Source organism: Grammomys surdaster, unplaced genomic scaffold (genome assembly GCF_004785775.1).
Source record: "Grammomys surdaster isolate TR1022 unplaced genomic scaffold, NIH_TR_1.0 172, whole genome shotgun sequence".
Taxonomy (NCBI): Eukaryota; Metazoa; Chordata; class Mammalia; order Rodentia; family Muridae; genus Grammomys; species Grammomys surdaster.
In genome coordinates, this window is record NW_021604620.1 from 8946818 (window position 1) to 8960817 (window position 14000).

At 47.1% G+C, this 14000-nt stretch overlaps 2 protein-coding genes across 4 annotated transcripts in view; one reads left to right on the forward strand and one right to left on the reverse strand.

Moving 5' to 3' along the window:
* Fbxl2 (F-box and leucine rich repeat protein 2) overlaps window positions 1–10731 on the forward strand; it is a 49009-nt gene extending 38278 nt beyond the window's left edge. The window contains exons 10-15 of the mRNA XM_028767377.1: window positions 1235–1365; window positions 2415–2475; window positions 3190–3234; window positions 3745–3801; window positions 8698–8910; window positions 9360–10731. Coding sequence (XP_028623210.1) covers window positions 1235–1365; window positions 2415–2475; window positions 3190–3234; window positions 3745–3801; window positions 8698–8910; window positions 9360–9467 — 615 coding nt within the window. The 3' untranslated portion in view covers window positions 9468–10731. The remainder of the gene's footprint in view (window positions 1–1234; window positions 1366–2414; window positions 2476–3189; window positions 3235–3744; window positions 3802–8697; window positions 8911–9359) is intronic.
* A 461-nt stretch (window positions 10732–11192) lies between these two features.
* Ubp1 (upstream binding protein 1) overlaps window positions 11193–14000 on the reverse strand; it is a 45642-nt gene continuing 42834 nt past the window's right edge. For all 3 annotated transcript variants that reach the window (XM_028767273.1, XM_028767271.1, XM_028767272.1), the window contains one exon: window positions 11193–13076. In XM_028767273.1, coding sequence (XP_028623106.1) covers window positions 13039–13076 — 38 coding nt within the window. In that variant the 3' untranslated portion in view covers window positions 11193–13038. The remainder of the gene's footprint in view (window positions 13077–14000) is intronic.

Here is a 14000-nt window from a genome sequence, read left to right on the forward strand (position 1 = left end):
ACATGCACACTCATACACATGCAGACACACATGTACACTCATACACATGCAGAAACACACATGCACATACATACACACACATGCAGACACACATGTGCACACACATACACATGCAGATACACACATGCTCATTCACACATGCACACAAGCAGCAGTCCTATAAACAGGGGTCATGTGCAAGAGGAAGCTAGCACTGTTCTCTAGGCATTAGCCTTCCTCACTGCTGCTCTGCGCATGTGCAGTTTCATGGGCTGTGTGACCCATGGGAAACCTCGAGGTTTGGGAAACCCAAGAGAAAGACATTGCATTCAGCTTTAACAAATGAATCCGGTCTTCAGAGTGTGTGACGGTGGGAGGGAGGGAAAGCAGTGTCTTCTGAGCTGGCTTCACAGATCTGCCTGGACTATCCAAAGGACAGACTGTGCTACATGGGACAGCACTGGCCCACGGTTAACCGAGCAGGAACATGCTCCTGTCTGCATGAACTAGTATGTTTGAAGCAAAGATTATTCTGGACCTTCACAGCCCGATCAAATTGAACTCCAAGGAATTTATCAGTATCTAGTTTTCCTTTTCTCTAAGTCATTTGGTGAAATGTTATAAATATGCATGTAAACACAATATGATTTCGATGATGAATACACAAGGCACAACGTCTACACATCCAGCTGCATACTGTGTCATTTACCTAGGCATTTAATGTGTCAGGAGTAACAATGATTTTCACGAGTTTATGAACTGCTTCTGATGACTCTCCAAGTGGAATCTTGGCTTTCAGTGTCCATTGCTAATACTAGAATATTTTCTAGCTGTGCAGAATTTCTGTCTACTCTTGTTTAGTCATGCTGGGATTGAACTCAGAGAGCGCCTCATGCAATTCCAGGCAAGCACCTACCAACTTAGTGACTGCCCAGACATGGTCTCACTACGTATTTTATATATATATATATATATATATATATATATATATATATATATATATTTCCCACCTGCTGGGATCAAAGGTGTACTCTTAGCTAGTTTTGTTTTGAGGTAGGGTTTCACTTATGAAGTCTAGGATGAGCTAGTACTTGAAATCCTCCTGCCTCAGCCTTCAAAGTGCCAGGACTACAGGTAAGCGCTGCCACGTGCAGCCTGCTTGTGTTTGGTTAGGTATCAGGGTGAAGTGCTTGTTGGCACAGCAGTAAACAAGGTAGACGGCACCGGCCCCTGATCCCTGTGCTCTTCTCCCCAGCGCATCACTGATGATGGCGTGGTGCAGATCTGCAGGGGCTGCCACCGGCTACAGGCTCTATGCCTCTCGGGCTGTAGCAACCTCACGGATGCATCTCTCACAGCCTTGGGCCTGAACTGCCCCAGACTACAGTGCGTATGACCCCTTTTTGCTTTTTGGCTCCGAGAGGACTGGGCTGCCACAGGGGAGAGGTTTGCCAGCTCTCAGGGTGGTAGAGCCAGGAAGTGTTAGCTGGGCTGCAGTATGACAGCGCCTATGCCTGTCAGGGGCCGATGGGTGTGCAGCACAGCTGACTCTCATGTAGTTTCTTGGTCTCTTTCATGTGTTTCTTCACATTTTATCTCATGTTGTTACACTTTGGCTTTGGCCATCAGACTGATCTGGTGGTGTGTGGACTGGTTGAATGTCTTTGCTAACCCTGTCACTAGATGGGTAAAGGGAAGTCTCAGCTGCTTGCCTGTCATCCTCCTGAATATAGGAAGAAAAGTTGGTCCTCAGGGTAGAGTACTACTGTCCACTGCCCCAAACACCAGCTCTGCACACACAGGAGCAGGATGTAATGAAGCCAACTCTCAGTAGGCCTGTGCCACCCTGATTTAACTAAACACATTTGCATGAGTAGTCACTCCAGGAGAAACCGAGGCCCAAAGGCAAGTCAGTTTATCCTGCGTCTCATGGTGGATAATGAGGAAAGCAGTGATCTGTAGACTCTACTTCAGAACCAATAGTCTTAACCCAAACTATACAAAGAGGCAGTAGAGAACATTTTATCTGTTTTTACATTGAAACCGTTTCAATTCTAATGAGGATTAACTCATGTTTTTCATTGCCTACACTTTCCTAGAGGGTAACTAGAGCAGAGTTCTTGTCAGCATGTCTGGGGCAAGTTCAGTCCCAGCACCACAAAATAAATACCGTGGGTCGCGAGATGATTTTGTTTAGCAAGTTCATTTTAATTGTGTTCTAAAACCACTGCGTGAGTGGGCTCCTGGTTCCCTGTGATGAGAGAGACGTTAGGACTCTGCTCCACTCCAGAGGCCCTGCTTGCAAGACCCAGAGTGACACGACTGGGAAGTGGCTCAGTATCCCACAGAGAGAGCAGACTGGAGAAGGTGCACCATGCAGTGTTTCTGTGGCTAACCTGGCGCTGTGTGTTTTCTCCCTCATGCCCACTTCCCAGAGTTCTGGAGGCAGCCCGATGCTCCCATCTGACCGATGCAGGCTTTACACTGCTAGCTCGGGTAAGGCATCAAGTCTGAGACAAAACCATGCTCTAATTCAAAGTGACTCCAGGTAGTTTGGGGAAATCCAAAGAATCCAACACTTAGCTTGAGAAGAGATGGCCATGATGACCTTTGTACTTTTTTCAGCTGGTCAGGACTCTAGGGATACCCTGGCAGGTGTGTCCAACTTCTCGACATGACACTGGCATTTACGAAGTTCATGCTTAACTGTACAATTGAGTTACCAAGAACTGTTGGGCCACATCCATAGCTCTCTGGAGCACACACTGCCTACAAGCTGAATGCCTTCATAGAGTTCAGGCCTCACTGTTCCTCTCAGCCAGCGAGATCCACCTTGAACAAAACCCCTCTCCAGTGAGCTCTCTGTATGAACCCAGGCTGGCCTCTGCTCAGCCTCCCTGCCTAGGGCTGTGCTCTCCCTGTCTTCCGTACTGCCTGTGGTACCATCTGCATCCTCCTGTCCCCACCTCCTACAGAGGAGTCTGACTATGGTGAGGGAAAGTGTGACAACTCCCTCAGTTGAGATGGTGATGCTGGGAGGGTTTCCAGGGTGGAGGTAGCCACGCCCACTGTTCAAACTGACCTTGGCTCACTCTGAGCTGCTGCTTTGGGATAGCAGCAGGAATAGGATCCAGTCCTCAGTGGGATGAGTGAGCCTCAGGGCAACTCTTCATGGGCCCACACAGTAGTGTGTCTTGTGGTCTGTTTCAGAACTGTCATGAGCTGGAGAAGATGGACCTTGAAGAATGTGTCCTGGTGAGTGGACTGCTGGCAGCCCCTTAGGGCTGCTCTGCCACTGCTAGGGGCCTGGCATTGTAGCAAGCATAGGGTACCACTACTACCCAGCATGGTGGTGGGGATCAGGCCCTCATTAGGACATCTGTCATGGGATCTGTAAGTATTTGGCAGTTCCACATGTAAGAGAGTACCACCCACTTCCAAGCAGAAGCGGGATTTCCTTTTATTTTTCACAAAGCTTCTGAGAGAAATGAGCCTGATGTTGGGTGATAGGGTGTCACAGGAGGGTGTTCTGGGGAACCCCCTATCCACAGCGTTTATGTCCTGTCCTTCCCCGAGGCTCCCTCAGGCACCAGAAGCAAGGCCAAACAGCAGTGTGTCTTCCACGGAGTTGACAGTTTGAGCCCCAGTGTCCTTGAATGAGGTTTTCCTTTGCTTTCTGCTCCCTCCGAGCCCCACACTCAGGAGACTCGAGGACTGTGTGTTAGGTCCTGGTGCAGAAGCCACACTGATTGTGTTTCTTTCTAGATTACCGACAGTACTCTGGTCCAGCTCTCTATCCACTGTCCCAAGCTGCAAGCCCTGGTGAGTCTGAGCTACTCGTGAGACTTAAGAATGTCCTCGGAATGAGAAGGACCCTCCCCCACAGCACATGCCATGGGGTCCACTTTGTGTAAAGCCACTATCATTCTTGCTCTCAGACCTTCTTGCTGGGCTAGCCTGGGCTGTGGGGCATCTGAACATTACTTGTATCGAAGGCAGGGAGAGAAGCTGACAAGAACTCACAGCCCCATTGATTCACTTAACCTCTCGTTCACTGACAGGATATGAAAGCTCAGTGTAAAATACCATCACCTGGGGGCAGAGACTGGGGCCCGCCCCGCTGGGTTTGCTGCTCCCACTCACACAGCCCTAGGGGAAAGCCATCTGGGCCCTCTGCATGGTGTAGGGGTCCTGTAAGGACAGGGCCCATAGCTGTTCTTGGAAATGCCTTCCAATGACCGGAGTTCTCCCCAAGGGGTTTCCGAGCACCAGGGGACCACTCTCAATACGGCCCCATTTTTATATATACTGCTTTTAGAAATGGGAGTTAAGACTAAAACTATGACACCACAGTGAGTCAGGTGGTATGAGGTGTACAGCTGTGATCTTAGCTCCTCAGAAGCTGCCACAGAAGACTTCAGATGTAAGCCCAGCCTGGCTGGCATGTAGAGACCATATTTCAAAGAACAAGATAAAAAAAAAAAAAGAAAAAAGAAAAAAAAGAAAGAAAAGAAAAGCTTACTTCAGAAACCAAAGAGCCCAAAGTGAAAACCACAAAAGATGATGGGCAGAGCATCAAGCCTGCAGTGAGACTACAACTCGGGGCTGAGGAAAAAAAACGGAAGAGACCACTGCAGGCTGCAGACTCTATTCACTGCAGTGTCCTGAGGGGTCCCCTGGCCTGGATTGTCCGTCAGCAACCCCATCCTGGCTCTGGAACTTGAATCTTTGTGTAAGGGATGAGTAAGCATATGGCTAAATACCCCACTAGACATCTACCAGTCCTGTAAACTGAGAGCAAATCCAGGTGCAGGTTTTATGTGAAGTGCATTTGCAGTATAGTGGGTCCCAAGTTTACATGGGCAGCTGGCTCAGTGATTGACATACAGACTGCACAATAGTATGGCCCCTGGCCAGTGACTCCTGGCAAACCCTTAGCAGCTCAGTAGGGCAGAGAAAAGACAGAATGAATGAAAAGAGTCTTCCCTTTCTGCTGGAAGTGCCTTCCTTAGCTAACCAGCTTCCTTGATTGATCAGGTGGCACACACTTTTGATCCCAGTACTCAGAGGGGCAGTGGTAGTTGGAGCTCTGAGTCTGAGGCCAGTTTGGCCTACACAGAGTTCCCAAACTACATAGAGAACCCTGTCTTTTTTTTTTTTTTTTTAATCTTCCTTATACTTTCTTACCTTACCACTGACTTTCAACTAAGTGCCCAGGCACAAACCTCTATTTAAATATTAAGAAGGCCAAGAGAAGATGGGGCAGCCAGCCGGGGACCTTAAGGCCATGGGACTGACTGAGTCAGTGGGTGGTTTTTGCTTTGTACATCCCAGGCTAGGCTTTGTACATCCCAGGCTATGCTTTGTACATCCCAGGCTATGCTCTAAAAGAGCTGATAACAAGGGATGCTGAGATAGGAATAAATCCCAAAGAACCTGTTTCTGATCAAAGGACCAAGGGGGAAGGATGGCCTATGAAGATGCCTTTCTAACAGTCACTGCAAGCAGAGCTGTGCTTCTCCACCTTGCCAATACAGGGTGAATGGACAGCTAGGAGACTTTCATCTTTGCCCAGGGAGTGACAATCTGCAGAATCACCTGAGACCACACAGGCAGCCCAAACCTAGAGCCTCACCAGCCCTGAGCCAGGGCTGTCTGAAGGAGTCTGAAAAGCTACCTCCGCCTCCCAGTGACAAGGCACCTGCCCCATAGGCATCAGACTGCTCAGGATGGAGACTTGGCCATTGTATGTAGACCACAGGGCCTTACACCACAGCAACACAGTACTACAGACCTGGTGCAAGGAGATGTAATGAAGACGTCAGAACATTCTGGACACACAGAACAGTCTGGACTCATGAAAAGAGATGTTTGGTGGCAGCATGCAGATGACAAGTTCAGATTAACGTGACATTTTAAAGCGGACTTCAGAAAAATGTTCTCAGTAGAAATTATGAAGCCACGGTAAAACCAACAGAAAGTCAATGCCCATGAATAGATACAGTACATAGAACTACTCAGAAAATGAAAATCAAAAATCAATGAACAAGCCGGGCGATGGTGGCGCACGCCTTTAATCCCAGCACTTGGGAGGCAGAGGCAGGCAGATTTCTGAGTTCAAGAGTTCGAGGCTAGCCTGGTCTACAGAGTGAGTTCCAGGACAGCCAGGACTACACAGAGAAACCCTGTCTCGAAAACCCCCCCCAAAAAAAACAAAAAAAACCCAAAAAACAAAAAAACAAACAAACAAAAAAAGCAGAGTGGAGGACCCAACAACAGAGAGGCCTAGTCTTGGCAAGTGAGCACAGCGTTTAGAAAACAAAGGGGGTGACTTAGGGGAGCAGGAACAAAAGATGTGACAGTTACAGTATCACAGTTAGAACCGAAACAGGGCTAAAAAGTCCCAAGCTGGTAACATGTTCCTGTAGGCTGAAGCTGATGAGATCTTGGGCAGATACTCATCACTGGCCATCTTCCAACCACCAAAGCCAGTTCCTCACGAGGATCCTTGGGTGGACACTGGCAAAGGCCAAGAATTCTCACCTTGTGGAAATCTCCTTGAAGTGCTGGGAGAACACTGGTGTGAATTTAAAATGAATCTACTACCACAGAAAGCCAGCCTGTGGGTCCTTCGTGTTACAGAACTGCTGCTGAGTATGTTAAAGGAAACACAAAAGTCAGGCATCCTGAATGGATGCGAGAGGCAGATATGCACGTCCACAGTAACGGGGGAATTACTCCACAGCAGTCAAGGGAAGCAGCCCACAGGTCTGTCAATAGGTAAACTCAGTATGCTGCATATGCAGAGAATGTTGTCGAGACAGAAGGAAATCCTGGCACATGCTTCAACATGAATGAGCTTGAGGACATGATACTAAGTGAAGTAAGCCAGTGGCATCAGAAGAAAGCAAAATAAAGCCCAAATTAAAGGACATGACATGGTAGAGCTCAGTGAACTGAGAACACAAACACCAGTGCAGTATCATAGCAACGCTGGCTGCTGCTTTGGAAACAGGCCCTAGGCCAGGCTGCTAGTATCAGCAGCAATCGGCTGTCCCTAAGTCTATCCAGGCTGAGTGTCCTGTATCTAAAATGGGGCCAAGGTGTTGGGCTTTTAGATTGTCTCACGATATACACTTAGATAATGAAGTACTTGAAGCTAGGTCCAAAATGTAGAAACAAATTCATCTTATGACTAACATGCATCTTTGACAATTGCTACTGCATTGCATTCTGTGGACTGCCTCATGTAAGGTTAGTTGTGGATTTCCTATTTGTAGTGATAATCAAAATTCTTTAGACTTGGAGAATTTCAAATGTTCACATTATGGATGCTAAACTTGTAGGAGGCACAACTACATAAACTTGGCAACATATTGAACAAATAACTCATTTGATGTAAAATAACCCAAAAACTTAAGGAAATTCACTTAGAATTCCTAAATTACCCCAAATGTACATGTAAAAAAAAGTAGAAATGCTATGGAATTTTTGCTTACAGTATTAACAGGATTTTATACTGATGAGCTTTCTGGGAGGTGTAACATAATTCCCAGGGACCTGGGATGGAAGAAAACCCCCATGAGCAGGCTGGGGGGGGGGGAGGAGGAAAGGATGTTTGCTGCCAAGTTTGACAACCCTCGTTTGATTTCTGTGAGCCAAATAGTGGTAGGAAAGAACAAGTTGTCCTCTGACCTCCACTGTGGCATGCCTCCCATGTTGACAAATAATGAAATGGCTTCCCTGGCCTGCACTCCTGTTGTGATCTCTTTTTACCTCGCCTGTTTCTTGCTACACTGAGCCTGACTTGTCCCCCAGGCCTGGGCATCACCCCAACACCTCAGACATTAGCTCATGGACTCTGTCACGCTCAACCTGTCAGTCACTCTAAGGCACTGTTCCCGTTTGCTCTTTACAACTTTTATGTTCGCGTGCATTTTCTATTTTCATAGTGGGGCAACTGTCCAGTCTGAAGTTATTATAAATGTGGCCATGTAAACTCACCCTCGTATTTCCGTAACCTTAATTACCACTTGCAAGAGGCTGGTGATACTTGACTAAGGTCAGGGTCTCATTGCATAGCTACAACTGAGTCATGGATGTTTGCACTCTTTAATGTGTGTACTGTGTGCTGGGGTACATGCATATGACTGTGGGTGCTTGTGGAAGCCAAAGGCATTGGATCCTCCTGTAGCTGGAGTTATCAGTTGTGAGCAGTATGTGCTTTTAACTACTGAGCCACCTCTCCAACCCTGTGCATTTTAAACAAGGACACTAAATCTACTGGCTTTATCAGTGACACCTCTACTCAAATTGGGCCATAAAACTGCTCAAAGGAGTAAACTCTGAACTATCCCCCTGAAACATCTTTCCTTGTTTCTGGTTGGAAAGTTAGCTGCCATGGTCTGGTGCGGCAAACCCAGGACTTTACCGGCTCCTCCATTTTGTGCTCTTAGAGAAAACCCCAGACTGTTTCCTATAGTACTGGAGAGGGTGGGAGTGGGGGAGATACGACAAGCTGTCAGTCAGATGAGGTGTTTGTAGTCTCCAGTCCTTATAGCCCTCCATTTATTCATGGTGACCCTTCCCACACATGGCACTAAATCTCCAGTATGTGCTTTCCAGAGGACATACCACACCATAGGAAGCAGTTACTCAGGGCGCCTGAGGAACTAACTTGGAATGAGGGTCCTGTTAAAGAATGTCTTTCCTCCCCAGAGCTTGTCCCACTGTGAGCTCATCACAGATGAAGGGATCCTACACCTGAGCAGCAGCGCCTGTGGGCACGAGAGACTCCGGGTACTGGAGCTGGACAACTGCCTTCTTGTCACGGATGCCTCACTCGAGCACCTGGAGAATTGCCGGGGCTTGGAGCGACTGGAGCTGTATGACTGCCAGCAGGTCACCCGTGCAGGCATCAAGCGTATGCGGGTAGGTGTAAGTCCCTCTTAGGCTCTCCTTGGCAACTGGGGGGTGGATACCCAGAAATCAACATTCAGGCTGGGGAGAGGGCTCAGCAGGTAATGGTGCTTGCTGTGGAGCTTGTCTTCCTGAGATCATGGCCAAGAACATGAACCAACTCAATGTTGGTTTTTGACCTCCACATACATGCTGTAGCATGCACTTGCCCTAGCAATGGACACAATGTTTATACAAACTGTCTGGTTACACATGTGCTACCTTAGGCTTCTTCGTGCGCTCTGAGATCACTGCCACTTAGAGGAGTGTTTCAGAAAGTGCTGGGTTTGGGGGTGAGAGGGGGTTTAACAGGAATAGTTGTAGCTTACAGCATTCGGCCTGCCCAACATTACCGTCATCAATGTAAACGGATGAGAGGTTTTCCAAAGTTATACAGGAACCCTAATCCCATTTCCTTACAGGCTCAGCTTCCTCATGTTAAAGTCCATGCCTACTTTGCTCCAGTCACCCCTCCACCAGCAGTGGCAGGAAGTGGACATCGACTGTGCAGATGCTGTGTCATCCTCTGACAGCAGCTGCTGCGGCCACGGGCCCCATCCTCCAGGTTAGACCAGTCTCCTGACTGCGCCACCATCACCCAATCTCGACTCTCCATGGTGAAAGCATTACAGGTAAAAGACTTCGAGCAGCACAGATTACAGTAACTGGTGATGCTCTTCACCTTAATGTTGCTGGGATGCAAGCAAATCCAGGCCTGTGTCATCTACAGCAAGAGTGGTGTGGTGCAAGCTGGAGCCCATCCGAGGTGGGTACCTAGGCATATGAACCCCACCTGGCTTTGTCAGCATTCTACATATACACCTCCAGTGTTAGCACAACCTGAGCAGAGCAAAAGAGCCTGCTGGTCTTCTACCTGATCCTTAAGCCAGTGGCCTAATGTAATTCATAGCAATTCCTATTGATCTGCAGGACTTGTCCACTTTGAAGACTAAATAGCACCTTTATGAACGTGACTATACTGCAAACTCAGAATGGCTGCTAGTTTCATATGTAGAAACGTGTGTGAAAGGCATGTTAACATACTTCCATAAGACACCAAAGAAACAAGGCCTCTAAGCTGGGTGGGGCAGGATCTTCACCTTTCTGTTTGTGTAAACTCGTCATAACCAACTCTAGGGACCAAAACCAACCCCCTTTGCATCATCGATCCATTGGAAATGATAAGTCCTGCCATATGCTACAGCATATAGTGCATCTCTGTTGAAGGAAAGAAGCCAATTATGACCACACTTCTCAAAAACATTTGTGGGAACCTTGAGAAAATCCAGAATTAAGGCTTAAGTTATCTATAATCAAGTAAAAATAATGAATGGATGCATGTAGAATGGATGTGGTTTTTTTTCAATTTACTCTGAATTTTTAGAAACCATTTCAGAACTATTTTAAAGCTTTACACAAAAAAGTCAAATGAATCAAGTATTGGCAGCTTTCAAACCCACAAAGCCTCACCATGCTCACTGGAGTCAGATTGAGCAAATCCACTTACGCAGGTGCTCCTGTCCTTGGGACTGGAACAGGATGCTGTTTTTTACTATGGTGCTGCTGCTCTGTCCCACTGAGATCTCCCACCTTCAATATTAATGGTATCTGAACCTTCCCAGCGACACTCCCCAACCAGAACTGCAAAAATGAGCTTTTTCTGCCTCTGTGGACAGTGCTGAAGCATCTGTACAGACACAGTGACTCAGCTGCTTTCTAGGAGGGGGAGCAGATAATGGAAGCTCATCAGGTGAATCCTGTAAGCATTAGCTTACTGCGATGGGAAGGGTCCGCTGCCTCCTGACAGGCTGCTGTGCACCTATCACAGCAGCTACTTACCTGCCCCACTGTGTGTGGCAGGCAGGCGAGCGATGGAGGGAGCTGCTGAGTGAGCATGTCCTAGGCTTGCTCCAAGGAGTCACGAAACTCATTTCTATTAAATATCTGAGACAACTATACACATTTTTTTCTGAGCTAGAATGTGGCCCATTGCAGATGGTGGACTTGATGTTCAGTGACCATGACTTCAAGCCTACAAGAGCCTGGTTTTTCTCCTCTAAGTGTGCAGCAGGCAGTTCCTGTAACTATTTGTCGTGAGTTGCATCGCCTTTGTGGAAATCAGGATGAAGGTCTTACACCATGCACACTGAAGGCAGCCCTTGATTCCATGTGATCTCAGATGACACCAGGGCAACGTGATTTGAAATGAGTGACATGTTTACAAAACAGCAACGTGATTTGAAATGAGTGACACGTTTACAAAACAATCAGAAAACATTTATTACAGTGAACTGTACATCCTATAACCAAAGTAGCAAACTGCTGGTGCCGTGGGCCATGTACAGTTTCACTGAGATGGACTAGCACTTGGTGCCTCTCAGCACAATTTCAAGTCTGAGGAGCTTGTAAGTACTTTCACCCCACTTCTACAACCTGATAAGGAATTCAAAATAGCACACAGCATTAAATGACATTTATTGTTCCATAAATCATGAGATCCAAAAAGGAAAGCTACATAGACAAGCGAAATTCTAAAACAATTAGGAGATAAATCCACTTCTTTCCCAAGTAAGTGAATGGTACAGAAAGCATGTGGTCACACAAAGCAAAGGGAAGGACGGACGGGAGCGCTCCCTCCTAAAGGGCCTGCAGGGCTACTGCACTGCGGAAACCCAAGAGGACAACATCGAGACAGTTTGTTTTGTTGCAAGTAATTATTCCCCAGTATGAATAAAACAAACTGTTAAAGCCTTTACCCACTGAAATAGTCTGTCTTCTGGAAGAGATTTCACTTAAAACTTAATTATTCCTACCCACCTGAACAACAAGGGTCAGACAAGCGGATTCACAGCCAGCAGCTGAGCAAATGGGCAGAGACGCTACATAATTCAAATGGAAGGAAGTTTGTTAAGACCCGGATATGTGACAGGCCTCACGAGAGGTTGTGAGTGGGGAGGTGGGAGGGGATGGTGGTGTGCAAGCACACGAGTCACAGGCACACCTGTTACGGACAAAGCAGGAACGATGCAGAGTATAGAGTCCCCACCAATCACCACACTACCTATCCATGATTGTACTGAAACCCAGTGTTTGAGGAGGGAGAAGGGGAGGGTTTATGGAACATTTTAGTGTCTTGTTATGACATCTAGTGTTTCCATGGGTAATTTTGTCTCATTCAAAAAAAAAAAATCCCTTTAACATCATCAGAAACTATCAACAATGATACTGTTTCCCCCATTCCATCACCTAGTTCTGATGTCTGGGGAAAGGGCTTTTAGACATGGTTAAGAACAGAGCCGGGCACAAGACAAGCAGTGCACACCTGGAGTCCTAGCTTCTTGGGAGGCTCAAGTGGGGGAATGGGGAGACAAGAAAAGGAAACCACATTAGTTTAAAAGGCAAGGAGGTTTCAAAGGTGAAATTCAGAAACTAAAATGCTAAAACTGGAAGCGAAAGCCAAACGCCCAAATCTCTGTACCTATTAGGGTTTACACTGACCTCGCACAAGCTATGGCTGACAGTGCAGTCTGCTCATCCTCTGGGCTCTTCTCTGGTCTGGCATGATCCCCTCTGATGTACACCTTCAGACATGACTGCTTCTGAGAAGGTGCTTAGCCTCTTACCTGACCAATACGGCCGTGTCAGCCTAGTACAGAGCAGCTCCCCCAGATGCAACCCTATCTTCTCCCCAGATCAGCATAAAGGTCAGGCAACAAAAGCCAAACTGGCACAGAAAGGTAAATGCCCACGGTTGAGTTTTACATTCAATTCAAACCGCATACAGTGTGAAAAGCAGCAGCGACTGCTTCTGGGAGGTTCTGTCCGCTGGCCCCTGCCAGGGAAGCAAGTACTTGTGCCCACCATGGCTAGGAGCTGGTTGCATGTCACCTGACATGCTCGCTCTCTCGAGGATGCTGGGGCTGTGGCAGTGACAATGAGGAGACTTGTCTCTCCTACAGCTCATTAGGAAGGTCATCTTGTGTTTTCAATATGAAACATTTCACAGTAAAATCCAATCCCAAGACTTCTTGGATTCAGTCTTCACACACTTTTAAGCATGACTTTATTTGGTACTGAATAGAGTTCAGTCTGTATAAGGTATCACTTCAAAATTATGTGAATACCATCATTATTTTCAGCTGAAAAAAAAAACAAGATGGGGGAGGGGTTAAAACTTTTAACTAAGCTTAAAAGAGGAACAGGATTAAAACTGACAGCACTGTTCTAGCTCTTCCCTCAGACACACTCCCTGTAGCACTGCTCAGGGAGCCCAGGTGCAGCATTTGCCAGCTCTAGGCCAAGGGCTTAAGAGAGCAGCAGCAGATACACTTGTATGCTAGGACAAAATAGGCCAAAGCACTGTGAGGGCAGAGCTGAGAAAGCCCTGCAGAAAACATGCAGGCAGCTGCAGGCTCTGCTGTAGATGGACGTCTCTTTGTTGGAAAACTGGACCCTCAGAGGCAGATAGATATAGCAACACCTAATGGCCTCAGAGAGTCAGGAGACTCAGAGACGGTGTCCATGTGGATGAAGAAAACTAAGGCTGGAGAGACCCTGTGGGAGCCAACGCTGCAAGCACTCACTGGCTTCACAGGACATGAGCTGCTTGGGTTTTTTAATTTTGCAAAATAAAAGCTATTACATTTTAAAATGAAAGATGTTTCTTCACGGAAGCAGGGAACCAATTCACTACTGTCTCACATGTGCAGGTGTCCACATAAGGTAGCCTGAGGGCCAGTCAGGTAGGTATAAAGCAAATTGTATTTTCAAACCCCTTTGGGCAGCACCTTTCCAGAGTCACTACCATGTGACTCAAGACCGCTTCCTCTTCTGGGGTGGGGTCTGTGCTGAAACTAGTGTAACTGGACTTAACCCGTGTTCTGCCTTTCTCCGCTAACCTTGTAGTTTGGAGCACACTTGACCTGGCCTGGATCTCTTCCCACACTGCTCCCTAATTAGCTCTGTACAGCCTGCCCAGCTTTTAGTTACACTGACATCTGAACATTTCTAAATTAGTACCTCAAACTCAAGGCACCTCAGAATGGTACAATTAGCTGCCTGCT